This window comes from Antechinus flavipes, chromosome 2 (assembly GCF_016432865.1).
Source record: "Antechinus flavipes isolate AdamAnt ecotype Samford, QLD, Australia chromosome 2, AdamAnt_v2, whole genome shotgun sequence".
NCBI lineage: Eukaryota > Metazoa > Chordata > Mammalia > Dasyuromorphia > Dasyuridae > Antechinus > Antechinus flavipes.
In genome coordinates, this window is record NC_067399.1 from 620,779,357 (window position 1) to 620,802,676 (window position 23,320).

At 37.0% G+C, this 23,320-nt stretch overlaps 1 protein-coding gene across 1 annotated transcript in view; it reads left to right on the top strand.

Moving 5' to 3' along the window:
- The first annotated feature begins 237 nt into the window (after positions 1–237).
- The window catches only part of LOC127551823 (annexin A8), a 30,286-nt gene continuing 7,203 nt past the window's right edge, over positions 238–23,320 (top strand). The window contains exons 1-11 of the mRNA XM_051981912.1: positions 238–361; positions 490–534; positions 6,413–6,503; positions 9,167–9,261; positions 10,680–10,793; positions 11,879–11,969; positions 13,685–13,764; positions 14,050–14,109; positions 16,120–16,213; positions 19,106–19,201; positions 20,934–20,992. Coding sequence (XP_051837872.1) covers positions 514–534; positions 6,413–6,503; positions 9,167–9,261; positions 10,680–10,793; positions 11,879–11,969; positions 13,685–13,764; positions 14,050–14,109; positions 16,120–16,213; positions 19,106–19,201; positions 20,934–20,992 — 801 coding nt within the window. The 5' untranslated portion in view covers positions 238–361; positions 490–513. The remainder of the gene's footprint in view (positions 362–489; positions 535–6,412; positions 6,504–9,166; positions 9,262–10,679; positions 10,794–11,878; positions 11,970–13,684; positions 13,765–14,049; positions 14,110–16,119; positions 16,214–19,105; positions 19,202–20,933; positions 20,993–23,320) is intronic.

Here is a 23,320-nt window from a genome sequence, read left to right on the forward strand (position 1 = left end):
TCACTTCACTCTGGGTGACATTTTCTTGATCTATATCACAAAGGGGTTGGATTTACGTAAAACCTGCTCTCTCTTTCTTCTCTGGGGCTCCATTCTAAATAAAAACATTTCCCAATAGCCTCTGTTTGATCACCTGATTTAGAGCTGTGGGTTTTTCAAACTGGGATAATTATTTGCCAGTGAAGTCATTTCTGAGAATGTTTCTCAGACCCAGCCTGTTTGAAGGGTGTGGCCCTGGAGAAGTATAGAAAGAAGCTGCTTGTCCCAGACAGGAATAGAGCTGGTTAGCCCATTACTGCTCTGTGTCCGCAGAGTCCAAAGAAACTTTCCCCTTCGGGACGGATTTATTTTTTTTCTCCTGGTAAGTTGGTTGAAGGAAAGGGTAGGAGTGAGGGTGAGGGTGGAATGGGTCCTTCTAAGTATTGTAAACATGTGCCATCTAGATAATTTATTTGTAATAATTGTATTTTTCCTCCTCTACTTCATTAGGGAAAAGAGCACCGACTGAAGACGATGGCCTGGTGGAAAGCTTGGGTAAGTCAACAAAATGCTGGTGTAAAAATGGCTTCAAGAGAATCTAATAACGATTCTTTAAATTTCCCCCAAAAGACCCACATATAATCCTGTTTTTTATTTCAACTACCACATTAACTGAAAGAAGTAAGAATGGAGTTGATTTTCTAGTTGTGGGATTCTTACCCAGCCATTCTTGCTCTCTTGCCTGTCAACTTGTGCTCATTTTTTTTTCTATAGTTAGGGATGAAATGGCAAATAGGGTGAAAATGTCCCATATTGTTCCTAAGTCCCTGACTTGACTCTTTTTATCAAAAACATGAATTCTTAGCCTTGGGTGGACAAATTTGATTTTTTTTAACATTTTTGAAAACTTTATTTCACTATAATTGATTTCCTTTTTAATTATACATATTTTATTTTATGTACTAAAAACATTATTCTAAGTCCACTGGCTTTTCTCAGGTTGCCAAAGGGGTTAAAGACACACACACAAAAAAAGTTCAGAATCCATGGATTAAAAGAATCAATTTGACTACCTAAAAAAAAGGGATCTGTAATTAAAAGTGTTCTGGTCCTCTATTTCTTCAGTAGCCAGGACCATTTTGTCAAAGATTTGTTAGGCTACTGTAAGTTGAGCCATCCATGAGCTTCAGAGGTTAACTAAGCAAAAGATTATGCCTCTTTTTAAAGAAAGGCTCATGCAGACCAAGAGTCGGTAATTTAAATAATGGATCAGGGGCAGTTAGTGGTGCAGTGAGTGGACAGAGCACTAGCCCTGAAATCAGGAGGACCTGAGTTTAAATCTGGCCTCAAACACTTAATACTTCTAGCTTGTGACCCTGGGCAAGTCACTTAACCCCAGTTGCCTCAGCAAAAAATAAAATAATGCATCATTATCATATTACATTTTATGGCTATAAAACTCTATACTTAGTATTATCTCATTAGTAGCTCCAACAGCCCCTAAGAGATAGGTAACAATATACATTTCTTAGATCCTAGGTAGAGGTAAAAAGCTAATGGGCTGGACTGGGACTTGGGCTTTTGCCACTTAAAACACGAAAGAGGTTTGGCTAAAATTACAGGAAAAGATAATGACGAATGTTGGAGAGGATGTGGGAAAACAGGAACACTGATACTTTGTTGGTGGAATTGTGAACACATCCAGCCATTCTGGAGAGCAATTTGGAACTATGCTCAAAAAGTTATCAAACTGTGCATGCCCTTTGATCCAGCAGTATTTCTACTGGGCTTATACCCCAAAGAGATCATAAAGAAGTGCCAAATGTGCCAAAATGTTTGTGGCAAGAAACAGAAAATTTAGTGGATGCCTCTCAGTTGGAGAATGGCTGAATAAATTAGGGTATATGAATGAAATGGAATATTATTGTTCTATAAGAGACATAAAAGAAGTAATGGGATAGTCAGCCTTGCTGGCAGGAAGGGCTGGGTTCAAATTCCCCTTTGACTCATTCTAAAGCTATTAAGACCCTTAACCTTTCCAAGTCTCTCAGGCAACTTTCTAAAGCTCCTAAGTGGAAAAGGAGGCATTGATCTGCATTAGCAGATGACCAGAGAAATCATCTGCCTCTGTCCCAACCACCCTTTCCCTTCCTTCCTCCCTCCATCTCCCTCTTCCTCTCCCTCTTTTCCTCTCTCTCTCTCTCTCTCTCTCTCTCTCTCTCTCTCTCTCTCTCTCTGTTTCTCTCTCTCTCCCTCTCCCTCTCTTTCTTCTTTTTCTCTCCCTCTCTCTCTTCCCCTTTTTTCTCCCTCTCTGTTCCTCCCTCCTATCTGCCCATTGCAGAGGTGGTTTGGGTATTTTTTTTTAATAGCTTATATTCACTTAAAGAGGGAAGACAAAGAGGCAAATGATCTCCTTTATAATCATTATTAAAGACATTGTTAATGTGTATAGACATGCTTGCCTGAGTCACATTTATTCTATAAAATATTTCTGCTTGGATCAGCCTCTAAAACCTTGGGAAATTGCTAGTGCCTCTGTCCATTACTATGTCTAGGTATTGGCTTCCCTAAAAGACTAAGAAATTTTATGGAAAATTATTTAGCACAATGAGGATAAAAAAATCGGGAACTCTCAGTTTGGGTCTATTAAATCATATTCCTCTTCATAAATTCTAGGTTCCTGTTCCACCCCACCCCACCCTCAACATCTTTTTAACGTTAAACCCTATAAGTCATCAGCCCTCGCCCCCAACCTCCCTCCAGCTCTGGATCAGTGAATGCCAGCTCAGATAGCCCTCCCTTGGTGCAGGCTTTGCAATGGCCCTTACGGGCTAAACATTCTTCCCAAGAAGAAAACTCTATTCTGAATGAGAGATAGAGGAAAACCCCACCCTAAAAGTCTTTTCCCAAGCTATGTGGAGAAGGGGATTATGGGCCAGCTTACATTCCTAAGGGGAAAGGAAACAGGGAGTGGCAGGAACACCTTTCCAAGACTGAGTTCTTGGGCAATCTTTGTGGCTGGGGGAATGGAGTGGGAGGACAATGGCACTACAATGACTCTGTTCCCATCCCTTTCTCTGTGTAACAGACACTGAGCACACCCCAAACAGGCCGTGGAACCACACCCACCATGCCTGCTGCCCTGGATGGCACCTATCCCCCTAACCAACCATTCATACACAATCATACACAACACATAAACCAGCCACTATGCAGACACATAAGCCAACACATACACACAGACACACACACACACCCCAATTCTTACAGCAGAGAGCAATAAGCTAAACAGATGAGTGTCAGAGCTCTCCAAATGGATGGTCTCTAGAACTCTAGAGCTGCCGTCAGAGGATCTCTATCAGTTATTATTTGTGCAAGCCATTTGATCTTGAGTCATGTATGTTGTCCCTGATCATCAGTTTCCTTCATTTGTCAAATGGAACTAACCTGAAAATATCTACCCTGTCTACAGCAAAGTTGTTGTGAAAGTAGAAATGAGATAAAATGTGAGAAGGTGCTCTGAAAACCAGACACAAAAGCAGAGTGAAGTACAATGGTTTTCAATAAAATGAGGTTTATTCCTAGACCCAGTGCTGAGTAAAATATACAAGTAGGCTCCTTCTCTGCCAAGATCCTGTGTAAAATCCAAGGTTCTCTTGGCTCCTCTGGCCCGGTTTCCAACAGGACTCCATATCCAGTCATTTAAAAGACCACCCCTCCCATTTAACCGTAATAATTTATCTTTGAGCTTGGAATCAAAAGACATTTAATAAGTAGCTTCTAAATGTAAGGCAGCTAGGTGCTGCAGTGGAAAAGCACTGGGCCTGGAGTCAGGAAGACCTGAGTTCAAATGTAGCCTCAAATATTTATTTATTAGCTGTGTAATTCCAGGCAAGTCACTTAGTCCAGTTTACCTCAGCTTCTTTATCTGGAAAATGAGTTGATGAAGGAAATTTCAAATGTTATTCTTGTCAAGAAAACCCCAAATGAGGTCATGAAGAGTTAAATATAACAAAACAACAACAACAACAAAAACTAAATTAAATGCAAATTACTAGACTAGATGCTAAGTGAGAAATTGAGAAGAATAAGGTAGAGGCTGTCCTCCAGGTTCTTACAGTCTAGCAGGTTAGATAAACAATTATAATCAAAATATGCATGTTATGTATGCCCCTTTTTTATACTTTCTGTGGTCTATGAGAGCTGCTAAGAAAATACAAGCATTTATGCCTGAATAGCACCAGAGAGAACTCCAAGATGGTGCCTTTTGTTTAGGGAGCTAGCCTAGAAACTAGGACAGACTTGGGTTAAAATTCCGCCTCAATCACACATTGAGTGTGTGACCCTAAACAAATCCATTTAATTTCTCAGGGTCCCCGGGCACCTTTAAGATGTGTTTGTTAAAGCAGATGTTAATATGTACTGGAAGTAGGGGTTCCTTGTGCCCATGAAATTACTGGTTCTTTCCAAAAATAAATAATAAAATTGCTTCATGGACAAAATGGCAATTGATACAGACTTTTAAAAAAATAAAACTTAGACAGAAGAAGATGTGTTGTGGAAGAGAGATTCCAAATATAGAGAAGAGAGTGTGAGAGACAGATTCGAACAACAGTGAGTTTAGATTAGACTGAGGAGTAGTGGAAAGTAAGGTAAGAAAGATGGGTTGTAGTCAGATTGTGGATGGTGTTGAATGCCAATCTAAAGAGCTTAACCTTGATTTTGTACTTACTGAGGAGTCACTGCAAGATTTTGAGCTGCAGAATAACACAATCAGGATTGTACCTAAGGATATCCCCTGACTTTGTCCCAGAACACTCTCTGCTAGGCTCACCATCATTGCCTCAAGGACATTTGGAAAGCATTAGCATTCAGAAAGACAAGATGATCTTTGCCATCCTGTTAGGTGACTGGTACAGGGCACAGTGAAAAGTGGTAAACAACCTGTAATGAATATTGATCAATGCAATGAGAATAAGAAGATAAAACACAAACATCTGAGAAACAATCCCAAATTAAAGTGTTGGAATTTAAAATACTTCTTGGTAGGTTAGGTGAGCAAGACCTGGATTCAGGAAAACTTGAATCCAATCCAGCCACAGACACTTACTGTGTAACTCCAGAGAAGTCACTTAATCTGTATCTCAGTTTCCTCATCTGTAAAATGAAGGGGATAATAATAATAATAACACCTATCTCCCAGACAAATGAGATAATATTTGTAAAGCATTTTGCAGACTTTAAAATGATATGTAAATGTAAACTATCATTATTTTAAGGCTCTGGAATTTGATGTTTCCTGCAAATGAATTTGAGACCCTGAAATGTCTCCCCAAACTTGAATGATAGATGCTAGTAGAGATTATCTGGGAAATCTTTTTTTTTTTTTTTTTTTTTTTTTGGTATTTTAGGCCTGGATGGGGAATGTCACTGTGTCATCCTCTTGCCACATGCAAAGAAGAACCAAGACCATATCAACAAGTTATGCCTTTAGGTAGACAGGTTTCTCCATTATCTTGTTGTTGCATCATTTGACTCTTCATGGACCCCATTTTTTTGCCATTTTCTTCTCCATCTCATTTTACAGATGAGGAAACTAAGGCAAACTGGGTTAAGTGACTTGCCTGAAGTTAAGCAGCTAGTAAGTGTCTGAGGCTAGATTTTAACTTGTAAAGGTGTTTTCCTGATTCCAAGTCCAGCACTTGGTCTACTTTGCCCATTATCTTAGTATTTAGGCAATTTACTTCCCTTGAACATCATTTCAATGGCAGAAGGTAAATCAAGTGCAGAGGGAATTATTATTTACAGCACTCAGTCAACAAACACTTATTAAGGACCTAAGATAAGTTGTACACTGTGTTATGTGCTGGAAGAGCTATTATACTTAACTAAAACATGGTGCCTGTCTGGAAGCTTTCATGAACAAGACACAAATACAGAAAAGTGTAATACATAGTGTTACCTCCTAAACACATTCAAGTTGCAGACCAAAGTATTCTATGAGACCAAAGGGAAAGCTCTTTATCAAAAGGAGGAGGAAGATGGGAATGGGAAGATTGGTAGAGAAAAGTGAAGAAAGAATGAAAAGATAGCATTCTCTGCAAATAGAATGGAAATTTCCTAGGAGCAAGTGTCAGTTTGTTTTTTATCTTTCTGTTCTGAGCATTTGACCATGGTGCCTGGTGCTTAATGGGTACCTAATAAACTCTTCTCGCTTTGAGTATGAAAGGCAGTGTCTAAAAAAGGAAAATTAATTCAAGTCTTCTTCTCCTTCTAGAAAGGAACCTTGAGAGCTCCCAAAATTGCTGTAATTTGCAGATTCCCTGTTTATTGTGTATTCTTGAGTTTACTGGCTTCTGAACCAAATGCCAGATAGTGTGGCTGGTCTGGCTACAACCAGAGATGATGGAATGATCATTCTATTTCTTCCCAGGTTGAGCAAGAAGCCATCACTGTGAAAGGCAGCCCCCACTTTAACCCTGACCCTGATGCTGAAACACTGTACACAGCCATGAAAGGAATTGGTGAGTTATCACATAATCAGCCCTACCTTTGAAAAATTATTTTGCGGTCATCCTCAGTGGTTTTATTTGTTTTCAAAGAATTAACTATTATATAGAGAGGCAGCATGGGAATAGTAAATAGACTGGACAAGGAACTGAGGAAGGTGTGGATTTAAATCCTGTCTTTCCACATACCTGTTGGGTAATTCTAACACAACTTTGTCTCCAAATGCCTTTGGGCTACTTTCTGAGATTAGAAACTGCAAAGCAGTTAAGTTTTGTCACTCTGGAGATCAATACAAGAATTAAATCACAGGTTTTGACCAAATCAACAACAATCAATTATTGTGTCAACTTGGGTTGAAATGGAAAGATTAATATCAACATATGAAGGGGATATATGTGTATGTATGTGTGTGTGTGTGTGTGAGAGAGAGAGAGATAGTATATATGTATACACACATATATTTTATATACATGTGTGCATGTATCTATCTACATATAGATAAATATATGTATTATGTACATATATTATATCTATGTAGGTATATATGTGTGTGTGTATATGTGTATTTATATAAATGTCTCTCTGCATATATATGTATAGCAATTAAAAAGACTTGAGAAACAGAGTTTCTGAGTAATTTAATCATTGTATTAATAATTAATTACAATAATTAATCATTAATAACATTGTTAATAAAAGAATTATCATCTGACCATCTATCTTAGACTAAAGACCATCCGGGTAGCAGACTCAGGGTTTATTTGTTTTTTGAGAAGAGAAATGGCAAGCAATTCTGATTGGTTAGCATAGTGAGAATTGGTCTATATTAAAATGAGGGGCTGAGAATGACATGATGTCACCCTTGGACACCTTGAGCCATCTAATCAAAGAATTTATCCCCACCCAAACCTGAGTAGAAGACAGTGGGCTTCCCACATTAGATTGAATTCTTTATAAAGCTGCTTGGGATCTGACCAAGATTGAGGAGAGTTAATTCAGTCTCATTATCAGTAAAGTTCAAGAGACTGAACTTTTTATTTTTTAAAATCAGGATTTTGACAAAAGGGGAGAACTTTGGATCTCCCCAAATTATTGGTGATTAATAATCATTTCTTTCATTATACATATATGCCCATATATGTACATATCTATACATACATATAGATATACACAATTATATGCATACATATATTCACACATATACATATGCACAATTATATATTTATGCAAATCTATGTGTACATGTACATACAGACACATGTGTGTGTACTTGTAACAATACATGTACATTTGTGCATATGTATGCTGCATGATACACATATATGCATATATACTTATACACAGACATATATATATATACATATATATATATATATGCACTTACACATTTATACATGCATTCATACACCATGAATCCAGCACTTTGGAGGCAGAAATAGTTAGAAAAAATTAGCTATGACCGTCTCCTAAGGCTTTCTTGCAAGAAAATGAGTGTATCTGGTACACCACAGTGAGGTTTTGGGTCAAGATGAGCTTGTGGATAGTGCTAAATTCCAAGTGACTCATCTTACTTTCTGCTTTTTAATAACATATTAGACTCTCTGTCTTGTGACAGGGCTGACATCAGCTGAAATGTTTCTTCTCATCTTCTTGGAATAAGGTGAAAGATTTTTTTCTGAGTTGATCATAGAATCGTAGATCCAGAACTCAAGAGGATGGAGGACAAATTCCACAGTCACCTCTCTTTCCCTGTAGGCAGTATACAAGATAGTGATTTCAGGAGTGAATAACTGACACTTATACAGTCTTATTAAGATCAGGGAACCCTTAGAGGAAGGAAAGTCACAGCCTGGGGCTAGGGACTGGTCTTTGGCCTGAGATCTAGAAGATTCAGGTTCTTATCCCATCTCTACCAGGCTTTTTCTTAGTTTCCTCATCTGTAAAACAAAGGGGTTGAAGAATATGACCTCTAAGTTCTTTTCTAGCTTTGAATCCTATAAGTGCTATAACTATTATTATTCCCATTTTACAGGTGAAGAAACTGAGTCTCAGAGAAAATTAAATGTCTTGCCTTTGAACTCACAGCTAGTTAGTGATGAGAATGAGTGAGCAGGTCTTCTTATTGTTTCTATAGCGCACCAATTTCTCATGGATCCAGGGACATTTTCTTCTTGCCTGATGTAATTAGGGTAACATTGTTCTAAAGGAAGTCTTTAAAAATCAGTACTAGCTGCTACAAGCTAATTTTTACAGTAGCCTTGACTAAAAATGTGAGGAAAAAAATCAATTAATCAATAAGCATTTATTAAATGCCTTCTTTGTGTCAAGGTGCTGCATTGATGCTGAGATTAATACAAAGGCAAAAATGAAGTGAACTGAGATGTCAAGGAGCTTATGCTATAACAGAAGAGACAATATGTATGTTTATAAGCAGAGAAAAAATATACAGAATATATACTAGTAGGGCAAATTGTCCAGAAAAGTCTCTAAGCTGAGTCCTGGAGGATTGCTCATGGGATTGTCCAGTGCTTGGCGTGCTGCATCTGGGAGTCGAAGGCGATGACTACAAACTTCCCCAACAACTAGTCGTTCTAAGTAATTTATTGATGAGGTTATGGAGGCTCTGCTTGCAAACATAGTTGCCTCATGCTAATCAAACTTTCTTGTTCCTCAACAGGAACCAATGAGCAAGCCATCATTGACGTTCTCACCAAGAGGAGCAACACACAGCGGCAACAGATCGCCAAAGCGTTCAAGTGTCGGTATGGGAAGGTAAGAAAGGACACCACACGGCCTCCTGCCAGCCAGTCACTTCCCTTGCCAGCCTTGGAAGGCAGTGGCAGGGCTGAGCTTGATGTCCAGAGATCTACCTCAGACCACTGGGCTGTGATCCTGGGCAAGTCATTTAACTCTGTCTGACTCGGTTTCCTAACCTGCCAAATGAGAATAATGACAGCACCTATTTCCCAGGTTATCATGAAGAACAAATAAGATAAAATTTGCAAACCTTAAAGTGCTATGGAAATGTATTATTATTATACTAAATTGCCTGGTTACCCATTTGTGTAATGCAGCTCTGTGTTAGAGCAAGAGTCAAATCAGATACAATTACGTCCACAGTCTCCAGTCCTAAGTCCATAAAATGTAAATAATAATAGCTTTGCCAGCTCTGGCCCTGAATTCAGGAAGACCTGAGCTCAAATCTTATCTCAGATACTTAATAATTACATGATTGCCTCAGTTTCCTCATTTGTGAAAAGGAGATGATAATAATAATAATATTAAACTTCCAAGATTTTTATAAGGATAAAATGAGATAATAATTATAGAACTCTGAAAATCTAAAAAGCACCACATAAATGCTAGCTTATTTAAAAAAAAAAAAAGCAATCACTGTGACTCAATGATTCCCCAAACTAGCAAGAAGACTCTCCCCTTTCCCAGTGAGTGGAATTTCAAGGGTCCAGTGACAATTAATATTAACAACTAACATTGAAATAGAGCTCTAAGGTTTGAAAAGTACCTTACATATATTTGATCCTCAGAACAACCCTGAGGGATAGAAGCCCTTATTATTCCCATTTTACAGATGAAGAAACTGAAACTCAGAAGAGGTGACTCAGAAAGTAACATTCAAATATAATTCTTCATAACACGAAGCCTTGAACTCTAGCTATTACTTGACCTATATATCTGCTTTGGAGGTGCTGTCAAGAGAATACATTTGTGCAAAAAGGCTTAGCAGTCTGACTGCTTCCCTCTGCATTCATTCTGATTGGCTAGTCTCAAGTTCCTTTGATGGAATGATTCAGGACTGGCCACTGGTAGAGGATAAGATAAAAAGGCTGACTCATATTTGCTGGATGGAGAAACAATGCAGAACATATACAGGTCAAAGGAGCTGCGGGAGGATAGGAGAACAGTCCCAAGAGGGCAAAACTGCAATGCTATCGCTTTAGCTAACAAAGTCCAAGGTTAAATGGCATTGCATCCTCTTCTGATGAGCTAATATTAGGGATAGAACAACTGAACTAGAGAGGCATCTGGGCAATGTGGTCCTGAGAAAAGAGATGAAGGGGAATGAACTAGCAAGGTCTTTATGGCTTTTCTAAAAACTGGCAACGGCAAGGAAATGTGTAGGAGCCAGATTCTCTCTGATGGAGCATCTTGTTGTTTTCTCGTTACACTAGGATCTGACTGAGACCTTGAAATCTGAACTGAGTGGCAAGTTTGAGAGACTTATCATAGCTCTCATGTACCCACCGTACAAATACGAAGCCAAGGAATTACACGATGCCATGAAGGTAACTGAAGCAATGGTAAAGTCCTGTCAAGGATCAGCTGAAATGCTGCCCTTCCAGATGCAGCCTGAGGTGTCAGCCTCCCACAAGGAAGATGAATGTTTGACCTTCTGCATCCTCCGTGGCAGACATTCAGTAAATGTCTGTCATGAGGTGGAACGATTGATGCTGTCTCTCATTTTCAAACAGCTTACATTATAAAGTTACCGATGTTGCGGCTGGCATAGATGCAAAAAAAATTAATTTGTCAGACCCAAGAAACACATTAAATTTGAAAACACCTATATACACATAAACTCTTTCTCTGTCTCTCTTTTTTTCTCTGTCTCTGTCTCTGTCTCTGTCTCTCTCTCTGTCTCTCCCTCTCTGGCTCTCTGTCTCTCTCTCTCTCTTTCTGTCTCTCTCTCTTTCTCTGTCTCTGTCTCTCTCTTTCTCTGTCTCTCTGTCTTTCTCTCTCTCTCATTCTCTGTTTCTCTGTCTCTCTCTCATTCTCTCTCTCTCTCTGTGTCTTTCTCTGTCTGTCTGTCTGTCTCTCTCTCTCTTTCTCTCTCTCTGTCTCTGTCTCTCTCTCTCATTCTCTCTCTCTCTCTCTGTCTCTCTCTCTCTCTGTTTCTTTCTCTCTCTGTCTGTCTCTGTCTCTCTCTCTCTGTCTCTCTCTCTTTCTCTGTCTCTCTCTCTCATTCTCTGTCTCTGTCTCTCTCTGTTTCTTTCTCTCTCTCTCTGTCTCTCTCTCTCTTTCTCTCTCTTTCTCTGTCTCTGTCTCTCTCTCTCTCTCTGTTTCTTTCTCTCTCTCTCTGTCTCTCTCTGTCTCTCTCTGTCTCTCTGTCTGTCTCTCTCTTTCTCTGTCTCTGTCTCTCTCTCTTTCTCTGTCTCTGTCTCTTTCTTTGTCTCTCTCTCTCATTCTCTGTCTCACTGTCTCTCTCTCTCTCGATCTCGCTCTCTCTCTCTCTTCTTTCTCTCATTGAAATATACTCATGTACAACACTCTACCACCCTAAGAACGAATCTCTTATATTATCCTCCCAATCTGACCAAAGGCTGCCATTTGCTAGGATGTGGAATTATGTGGAATTTCTTTCTCTTCCTAGGGCATAGGAACCAAAGAAGGAGTCATCATTGAGATCTTGGCATCTCGGACCAAAGCCCAGCTTAGGGAAATCATGAAAGCTTATGAGGAAGGTAAGAATCATTGTAGCCATGCCATTGGCATCTCATGTCATGGTGGTTACTGAAAGTAATTCACCAATGAGAAATCTTAGTAATAATAGAGACAGAGATATGGGGAGGTGGAAGTTATCCACTCTCAGAGGGTAAAACACTTTGGGAAAGTAAAGATGTATATAACGTTATATAAAAGTAAAAAAAAATCATAGAATGTTGGCTATAGAAACTTTAGCAATTATCTAGCCAATATCCTTTTTATTTTCAACAAATCTGCTTACCATCTATTGTACCAACTATTTTATTTGGGGGATTTTTTTTCACAGAAATTGTATTTTTACAAGTAAATTGCAAATTGCTCTTATATTCATTACTGTATTTTATAGCCAGTGAAGGCTATTTTTATAATTTTAAATGGTTTCCCTCCATTACTTATTAGCTTTTTCTGATTAATAACAGCTTGTCTAGAAGGGGAAAAAATGAGAGTTAAAATGGCATTCTCTCCCAGAGAATAGTAATGTAAGGACTGCCTCGAATTACTAACAAATTGATTACTAAGTTGTTGTTGTTCAATCTTTTAGTTGTGTCTGACTCTTCATGATCCAGTGGACCAGACTGTCCATGGGATCTTCTTGGCAAAGATATTGATATGGTTTGCCATTTTCTTCTCCAGAAGTTAAATGATTTGCCCACAATCACATAGCTTATAAATGTCTGAGAATGGATTTGAATTCAAGTCTTCCTGACTCCAGGTCCATCAGTCTATCCACTGAGCCACCTAGCTGTCTCCTCTTGTTTTTTCACTAAGATATGGATTAATAATTTGTGATATGTGCAAATGATAAAGCCTGTGCTCTCTACCCTACTATCCTGTAAAGAAAGGGAACTAAGATGAAAGCCATAGACAAATCTTAGGGAAAACTTGCTCAATAGGCTTCAGAAAAATAATACAAATTATACAGACCAATTTCAATGAGAAGGAAGAATTGAGAACAGGAGTGTTGCTCTTCAAGCCATGGCAAAAGTAGAAAAATGATGAACTCCTCAAGAGGCTACTTTCAGACTCAGTATGGTGATAGAGAGATCTGGTTCTAAAAACCTGACAGAAAATCAAAAAACACAACCATATAGATAGTCTGTCATCTGACAAATTAAGAAACAGAAGGTTACAGAGGATATGGACTGGCTCAAAATCACATTTGTAGAAAAACCAATGGATTTTGTATGCATAAATCTATATCAAGGACTCTCTCCATTGCACGAAGATGTGAACAGAAAAATTTTGCTGCCCACCAACACTGCAATGAGCAGTACAACATATTCTTGAATTTGATGTCACAAGATTTGAATTCAAATCCCAACTCTTTTACTGTTAGTTCTGGAGTATTAAGCAAGTCACAGTCTCCCCAGGGTTCGATTTCCCTATCTTTAATGTGCTAGATGATCAAATGTTGTCTCAGACATTTACTAACTGTGATTTTGGACAAGTCACTTGATTTCTCAGCCTCAGTTTTCTCATCTATAAAATGGAAGGGTCTCAATGGCTTCTACAATCCCTTCTTGTTCTAACTCCCTGATACCACAAGCTCCAGTTGTTCTAAATCTGGTATTTTTTTTAAGCATACCTATCTCACAGGGTCATTTCATCACAGGAAAAAAAGTGTTTTTACACTTTAAAGTGCTATATAAATTTGACCCAATATCATTAACCCTCCTGAGTTTCTGCTTTGTAGAATACGGTTCCAACCTGGAAGAAGATATTAAATCAGATACCAGTGGATACCTGGAAAGAATCCTGGTCTGCCTTCTACAGGTAAGAAGGGGCTTGTTTTTCTGATGATCTCCAAGGCAACCATGAAAGAGCCTACAAATCTGGTTCCCTGAGAAGACCTAAGTTAGAGAGCTAGGTCAATCAGGTCTGCAGAAGGAAAACCTTTAGTGATTCCAATGTCAGGGGAATGGAAGAGTGCAGACTTATTTTATCACTACAAGGTTAGCCAAGGGTAGGAATGTAGGATTCAGCCTCAGCTTCGAGTCTAATCTGGGGTCAGGTGGAGAGATTCCATTGCCTTATAAAACTACTTTTTTCCTCTTCCAGGGCAGTAGAGATGATGTAAGTGGTTTTGTGGATCCAGGACTGGCACTGCAGGATGCACAGGTAAACTTTTTAATTATTAAATGAATTTTTTATTATTCTAAATTTGTCAAACACTAGAAAATATGGGCATTTCCATATGCAAAGAACAACAAAAAAACAATATAAAAATTCATGCCTCTATGACATATAATTTTAATATTTAAAAGTACATTTAGCATGTTAGTTCCAAAGTTAACCCACTTATCTATGTTATTTCCCTCTTGGTATTTAATTTTATTGCTTCCTTGATACTTTTCTCATTTTTAATGGTTTTGCCCAAGTAAGTTCTAATGAGTCTCACCATTGCTTCCCTAGAGCTTAAAGTTTTCCCTACATCCTTCACACATACACACAAGAACACACTCTTTGTACACACAAACATATGCAGACACCATGCTGTTTACCTCCCACCTCTCATGTAGGCACTGGAAAATTGGAGCTATATTAGACGCAGATTTCAATGCAAATGGAAACTGATATATTCAAGTCCTTTTAGGTCAGACCAGTGTTTTGTGAGAAGGAGTTAGAAAGATGTCATCTACTTGGAATTCTTGGAGGGGAAGAAAAAAGAAAGTCCCCAATGGACAAAGTTTGAAATTTGTTTCCCTATATGTCACTGTCCCCTGGGGGATTTGAGCTATTATTCTATTATCACACAAAAAAAAAAAAAACAACTTATGAGACACAAAGGAATTTTCTGTCTTTCAAAACAAGTGCATTTATAAAAATAACTATCCCCAAATTTCTCTTCTTATCCCATATATATATGGGATCCTAGGTTACTGTCTCTCTCGCCTACCTAGCTTAATTAACATTTCAAATAAACATTCCAATATTTATAGTTGAGATTTCTTCTGTCACTGAATTGGGAGCCAATTTTCTGTCATTCTATTCCCATACTTAAACCAAAGGAGCTCTTTGAGAAAGAAAGTAGAAGAAAACTATCTCTTTCTTATCAGTTAAATAAGTGAATGCATAAGTTATCTAAAGATAGACACCAGATTTGTTACAATTTGGTTTATTTCTTTAGACCAATCTGTGATTTCACTGTTATGGGGAAATTTCCATTCAGGAAACTCCCTGTACCAATGGACATCCAAACCTGGTCTATGTCTTAAATATTAAACATTTGGCTTGAAGCACTGAGAGGTTATAGAATTTGCCCGGACTCACATAACTTGTAGGTGGCAGAGGTGGAACATGATGAATCTACATGACTCTGAGGCTGGCCCTCTACTACATCAGCATTACAATTTAAAATTTCCATGGAATTCAGTCTGAAAGAATATCTGTAGAGACCTTTTATTATTATATTTAGAACCTTAGAATCAGAGAAAATCAGAGGAATGAATTTTATGTTCCATCAAGCTTTCTAATTTAAAAAATGTGGTCTATTGAGGGGGAGTGACCTGTCCAATCAATAAATTTAGACAAGAACCAATTCCTCTGATAGCCTGTCCAAAATTTTTCTCAATTCAACCAACTGCCTCCTTTGCACACTGATGGCAGAACTTTTAAGAAAGCAGGATCACCTCCACGCCACAATGAATCATTCTGTCATCCATTGTCCTACCCAAATCAAAAGGCAATCCTAATTCTTTCATATTCTTTCCCAACATAGCTTAAAAGGGCAGCCAGGTGATTCAGTGCCTAGAACCTATATGAATTCAATGAGTTGGACACAACTGTAATGACAGAACAACAACATAGTTCAAACTATTATTTATTACTTTCCTTGCTCAGAAAGGCTCACCCAGTCAGTAAGTGCCCTCTGCATCCACACTGATCACTTTTTTAAAAGCTCCCTCATTAGAACCACATAGAGAACACTTATTCCTTTTAAAAAATATTTTATTTTCAATTCATGGAACATTTTCTCCTATAATAAAATCCCTTCTGCTTCTCCCTCCATGATGGTGACTCAAATGCTTTCCACCATAATACTTTTCTTTCACTTTCTAGACTTTCTCACAAGTAGATATTGTTGGGGCTGACAAACACATTGTAAATAAATGTTCTTTGTGCTATTAGGATCTCTATGCAGCTGGAGAAAAGATACAGGGTACTGATGAGATGAAATTTATCACCATCCTTTGCACCCGGAGCGCCACCCACTTGATGAAAGGTACAGAGCATTGTTTGTAGTGTTTTCATACTCCTACAGTCAGTCAACAAACATTTCTTCAGTGCCTTCTATGTGCCCAACACTGTGCTAAGCTCCATAGAGTTATCAATGAGCCCTGCTTTGGTTGTGGACCAGTTCAAATCGTGAATCTCCATCACATCCAACTTTTCACATGAATCGCATCAAGATAGGATAAATCTAAAGCAAATGGGAAATGATGTGTTCAGTCCCTCATATCTGGGTAGTGTCTGTGTGGGAATGGATTAGAACTATTAAACTCACTTGGGATTTCTAGAATTATGAACTAAAATTCTCAGCTCTTACCCCAATTCATCCTTCAGAGTTAAGTCTCCTCAACTAATATTGGTTAGGATTGATGCAGCTAAGATACAGGAACTCCTCTAGAGCCAGTGAAGCTATCAAACTGCAGAGAGATGCTACAGATTTGGAGCAGGTCACCTGGAAAGAGATAGATTTCAGCCTAGGGGCACAGTTTAATGAACACAGATAGGGTATTTGGCCATCTTCATATGGCTTAATGTATCTAGAAGAAATCATCCAGAGATTCTAAGAACTCAGCTAAGTAGACTATTGATAATAACAACAATCATACTAGCTAGTATTTAAATACGCTTAAAAGTTTGCAAAGTGCTTCACAAATATTATTTTATTTAATCCTCACAACAACTCTGAGAGGAAGGTGCTTTTAGGTACTTTATCATCCCCATTAAGAGAAAAATGAGGGTGAGAAATTAATAATAAGTTAATAAGTGTCCGAGGCTAGATTTGAACACAGGTCTTTCTAATTACAATACCAATTCAAGCCTCTCGATTTTATGGGAGACTAAGAAAGTAATTGAATCATCTATTAGAATAGAAATAATTCCATGGAGGTGTATAACCCCAGTCCTTCAAACTCAGGATTGTTCTCAGCAAAGTGATATAAAAGGGATTATTGCTCCCTCTACCAAACCCCCTCTAGTGCTTATATTGTGGTATAAAAATGATCCTGTGTTCCCAAAGGTTGTGACAAAGGCAAGTTAAATCCCAACCAGATAGAAAAATTCTAAGTACAGAGATATATTTCTAGTTAAGTTTGAAGAGATGTGTTACTAGGAGGTTGCTATCAAGTGATCATTATTTCAGCCACAACTCCAGAAACAAAAGCTATACCTAAAGTATAGATGGGTGGCTATCTGCATCAGTGGAAAGAGTAGTCACACAAACAAAATCAGGAGTGCTTGAACATTTGAATTAATAATGGCTCTCATTTATATATTGCTTTAATATTTACAAAGCGCTTTTCCTTATAATCATCTTGTGAGAAAGATAATGCAATTGTATTATTTATTTTTTGTAGTTGAGCCAAATCAATCTCAGAGGGGAGAAGTGACTTAATTAGAATCACACAATGCTATATTCTTTCCTAGCCAAGCTTTCTGAAGCATCAAGGATGGGGAAAGGTTAGAGCTCTGGGCTTGGGGCAAGGAAGAACTGAGTTCAAATCCAGTCTCAGATTGCATACCACTAAACAAGACACTTAACTTCTCCCTCTCAGTCAGTTTCCTCATCTATAAAATGAAGGGTTTGGACACATGGCCTCTAAGATCCTTTCTGGCTCTAAATTTGTAATGCTGTAATTGTTCTTCGTGATATCAACCTGGAAAGATCCACAAACCACCTCCATTTCTCTTCAGTGTCCATTAGGAAGTCTCTTATCTATAAAAGTACCTAACTTTTTTTGTTTTATTTTGTGTTTTTTTACCTCTACCATCTTGGGGTCAAATTGACAATGATATAGAAAGTGTTTAAGAAATAGAAACAGATTTAGAGCTGAGGCTAAGATCACACAGTTAGTCTGTACTGGAGTTGGGACCCCGATTGCAGCTTTTTTGACTTTGTTGACCAGTGCATTTTCCACTCTGCCAGGCTACCAAATAAAGAACTTCACTTGGAATCAGGAGTTCTGAGTGTGACTCTTAATTTTACTAACAGGTGACTTCTTATCTGATTCCATTAACAACTTGGGACTAATAATACTTGGGAATACCTTTTTTTCAACTTGACTGTGAGGAAAGGATCTTGTAAAACATAGAGCAAAAAAAAAATATGAAAGTTATTGATGTGTTTAAAACCATTCACCTTAAAATTTAAGATGAATTAAACAATTACTAAGCAAGTTAAGTTTTTCAGATAAGAATCAGGGGAACCAACTCCAACAGTCAACAAAAATTAACCAAAGTATTTAATGTGTTCCAGATGCCTGAAGTCTATTGAGAGAAAAAAATAGAAATTTGTATTTATAGAAGCAAATGGAAACTGTATACAAATATATAAGTGAATTCTTGGTAATTTTGGCACAAGTTGAGAAATCCTAATAATACGTATGGGGGATACTAATAATTTGTATGAGGATACTAATAATAAGTAAGTTCTAGTAGTATCTCAGAGGAGATGGCACTAGAACTTAAGGAAGCTAGAAATTCTAGGAGACAGAAGTGAAAATGAAATATATTCTAAGACTGGCTATAGACAAAGACCATAAGATTGGAAATAGAATGTCAAATATCTAAAGCAAAAAGTTCAAGAATGTAGCATGTTTGAAAGGGAATAATGTTCAGTGAGTAACCTCAAAAACATTATACTAATTGGCAGATGTTTTTGCTAAATTTTGCATTCCTTTTCATTTATTTTTTCTTTCAGAAGTATAATAAATGCTTTAAATTCTATATCTTTGTAAGGCATTTTGTATAATCAATTTCAAAAATTAGAGAAAAGGAAGTCTTTGTTAGACCATAGATTGTGATTTTTTGGTTCAGAAAACTTATCTATAGCAATTTTCTTTCCCTAAAAGATTCTTGTAACCAGCTAATCCCTACTCTTTCTATACAGTGTTTGATGAATACCAGAAAATTGCCAACAAGAGCATCGAAGACAGCATTAAGAGTGAGACCCATGGTTCCCTGGAGGAGGCGATGCTCACTGTGGGTAAGGCACTAGGAGAGTCTCAACAATTGCCTACAACTTATGGCTTTCAGATTGAGGCTGCTTCTTGAGAGCTATATCTAAGCAAAAGATTCAAGTGAAATTCAATAAATAGTTTTAAGCTTGGTATAGTAGATCCCAGCTTTCATAAATATTGGCAGGGTAATTCTAGACAAATTATTTAGATCAGTAGACAACTCCCTATAGCTATAAGTGACAAAGAAGGTGTCAAGTTATACTGTCATGTATAGCTTATATAAGATTACTTGCTATGTTGGGCAGGGAGAAAGAAGGAAAGGAGAAAAATTTGAAACTCAAAAAACTTCAAAAATTTGAAACTCAAAAATATGTTGAACACTATCATTAGCCCTCAAGTTTCTAATACTCTATTTGTCCAAAGATAATTAAATAAAAATCTCTACCCTCTGTGACAAGACAGAACAAATCTAATCTCTTTTCCACATAACTACCCTTCTTCTAATTTTACACATGAAATGAACTGATTTAATTTCCCTTGATTATATTGCTGGTTGAAGGAAGGAAGGAAAGAAGCACTTGTTAAGCACCTACTGTGTGTTTAGCACTCTACAAATATCATCTTGTTTGATCCTCACAACTACTCGGGGAAGTAGATATAATTATTATGCTCATGTGATAGTTGAAAAAACAAGCAGAGAAAAGTTAATTTTTGCACAGGGTCATACAACTAGTGTTTGCAGAATGACTCACACTCAGGTCTTCTCAATTCCCATTCCAGCTTTCTTTCCACTAAGTCACTTGACTTCTTGGCTCAATCTAGTGTCGTTTTTATTATACTATGATGCTTTCAGAGCAGAGGGGGGAATTAAAAACATGATTTTTTAAAAAATGTATGTCATAATGGACTATTGTAGATGTGGAATGTTGCATGTACTATCCAATTTCAATCACAAGAATTTATTAAATATGTACTATATATCTGGCACTGTTTGAAGTGCTTAGGATTCCAAGAAAAAGTAAGGCCTATCCTTTCCCTCAAAGAGCTTATGTTCTAATGGAGGAGACAATACATATATAAATAGGAATGTACAATTTATATACAGAATAAATGCAAAGAACTGAGCTTTTTTCTCTCTTTATACTTAGATTCAAGGGATGGCTTATGGGAGGAGGAGGGATATATTTGGAAATGAAGGTGATATAAAAACAAAAGATGTCAATACAAATGAAGAATTTTTCAAGTATATTAATGTTACAATAAATAAATAAAACACTGAGTTGGAAAAAACACAGAAAACACAAATCTGTGTTTTCCATAAATTGCCCAAGTTGAGCTGAAGGCCACTAAAAACCTTGAGTTAAAATCCAGGAGGTCTTGCTACCTATGATCCACTGGACCCTCCAACAGTGTACTGAGTCTCCCTCATTTTACAGTTGGGGCTATCTTCTAAAACAAAACTTTTTGAAGTCATATTTCTTAAATGGTTCAACTTAGACTATCAATACCAAACTCACCATAATCTAGACACTGCCTGTTGGGAGTTACATCCATGAAATAAATCTCTGATCACTACCATGATGATAAAATACGATGAGGAACCACTATTCCTAAAAGCATGAGTTTATATATACTCCTAGAAATCAAGTTAAGGAGGCCTAAGTTGCCTTATGTTTATAAAAGATTCAAATTTCAAACTTAGGCAATATCACCTATCATTCCTTCTAGAGGATTAACAAAATCTTTCCCTTTGTCTAGTGAAGTGCACCAGGAACATTCACCGTTACTTTGCAGAGAGGCTGTACTGTTCCATGAAGGTGAGAGACTGTGCTAATAATTTAGCCTTATCAACCTCTTCAAAGTCCCTTGTTCTTGGGTCTTATGGGAAAACTGAACATAATCATCTGATTTGGGGTTTGGCTTTTTTTGGGGGGTGTAGTTTTCAGCCTCTTCAATAAACAATAATCTGCCTCTTACCTAAATTCTATTTATTAAAAGTTCTTTTATTTCCCAAGGAGACATTTTGAGTAAATATGGTCGAACATCAATACTCATTGATCAAAAATCATTTATTAGCCACTTATTAGGTGTTAGGCTTTGTGGCAGGGCTGAAGTTATAAAGCTGAAAATAAAATGGTCCTTGCCTTCAAGAAACTGACATATTAGGGAATGGTAAATGGAGAGAGAAGATAGAGCATATATTTATATAGTATAAACAAAATAAATACAAGATAATTTTGTTAAAGCCTACTCATGCCTACCATATGTCTCTTTGTTTCTCCTTGAGTGAACTTCAATTTAAATCCTAACCCAAGCTGGATATCCATCTCTTATATCTTAATATTTTGACCTTTTAGACTAATGTTCAATTCTCAGTGAACTCCCCAAAATCTTTAATCTTTTTAATCAATATACTTTCAACCTTCTAATTTTAACAGAAACTCTGCTATTTATCATACCTCTATAAATGTCTCCACTAGATTCCCTTTTCCCAATGTGTGTAACTTATATACAAGGATACATGTTGCTTTTTGATGCTTTTTTCTAGACTTTTTTACTACTATTTACCCAGTCTATCATGTTTTCTATCTTGGGATTATCTCTGATTTTTCTTTCTCCTAATCAGTTATTTACTAAGTCTCATTGATTTTATCTGTGACATGACACATTTATTTCCTCTTCTCTATTCCCATTGCCTCCATTCTCATGAAAGCCTTTATTATCACCAATCTAGACTGTTGCTGAAAGATCCTAACAGATATTCTCCTCTCTGTGTTCTATCCTATCTCTCCTAACATCCCACTCATAGACTATGTCTTGCTCCTCAATCTTTGCATGTCCTTTAACTACTCAAAAATCATATAGCCTACCAAATAAAGTTCACATTCTTCTGCCTAGCATTCATGGTCTTCAATAGGTTGACACTGACTTTCCAGACATTTCATTTTATTCCTCTCTTTCACTCTACTTCCTGGTCTGTTCACTGCCCCCTAAATATGATACAGGTACTCTTTCTTGCCTTGTACTTTACTGTTTCCTCCTCCATTATTTTTTTAATTTCTACCTAACCTTTATAGTTAATTTTAAATGCCACCTTCTACAGAAAACCTTTTCTGAACCCCAAAAGGGATGCTTCATTAGTGGAATTTACATAACACTTTGTTTTCTAAGTCTCTAATATACTTATCAAAACATCTGAATGTTATAGATGGGTATGATTTTGGCTGATTCTCCTACTAGATTATCAGTTCTATGAGGGCAGGAATCATGTATTATTTAAATTTTATACCTCTAAAGCCACTAAGCAGAGAATTGTAAACTGAGAGGGAATAATAACTATATGAATAAGTTAACAGCATCAAATCAATTTATTTTTAAAAGTTGTTGAGCTGGAAAGATAGCAAATACATAAAGGCAAAAGTATTACCTCTGATTATCACTATCCCTTTGAGAAGTTTAGCCAGTGTATAAAAGTAGATATCTTCCAAACTACCTCAGCCAAAAGGAAAAAAGTGCTCTCTTTGCTTAGAAGAGGGATTTAACTACTAGTTTAGACTCATTTCCAATGCTTTATTGATGAGTATGATAGAGAAAAACATAAAACAGCAAAAAATCAAGGGGAAAAAGAGAACACACATAAAAAAATTGGCTTAAAATCTGGTTAACCAAATCTCCTCAAGAACTTTTGTAAACAAAACTGAAAGAAGAGTGACAAATAGTTGTGAGATGGAACAGGGTTCTGTAACAATCTATTCCCCTCATTAATGATGGCTGAATTACTATTTTTACTGTCATTATGTGAAGTACCTCATTATATGAGAAAGTAGAAATGGCAATTAAGTAGATAAAATCAAGAAAAACAGCTTAAATATGGTAAGAAAAACAAACACAGACTCCAGAAGACAATATTTTAGTATTCTCAAATTAAATTGGTCTGGGTAGACTTTTATTAGGAAGATTTCAGTTGTAAAATAACAAGGAGAAATGTCCTCAAATGTCATTTATTATTTTAAGGTCTTGATTAATCGATGTTTTTCACATAACTGACTTAACAACCACTAAAATCTTCAAATTTTATTATTAAAAAGTGAAAAAGTTCAAATTTAATGGTAATCTTGTTAGTTGGGAGGAGAAATCATGGAGAA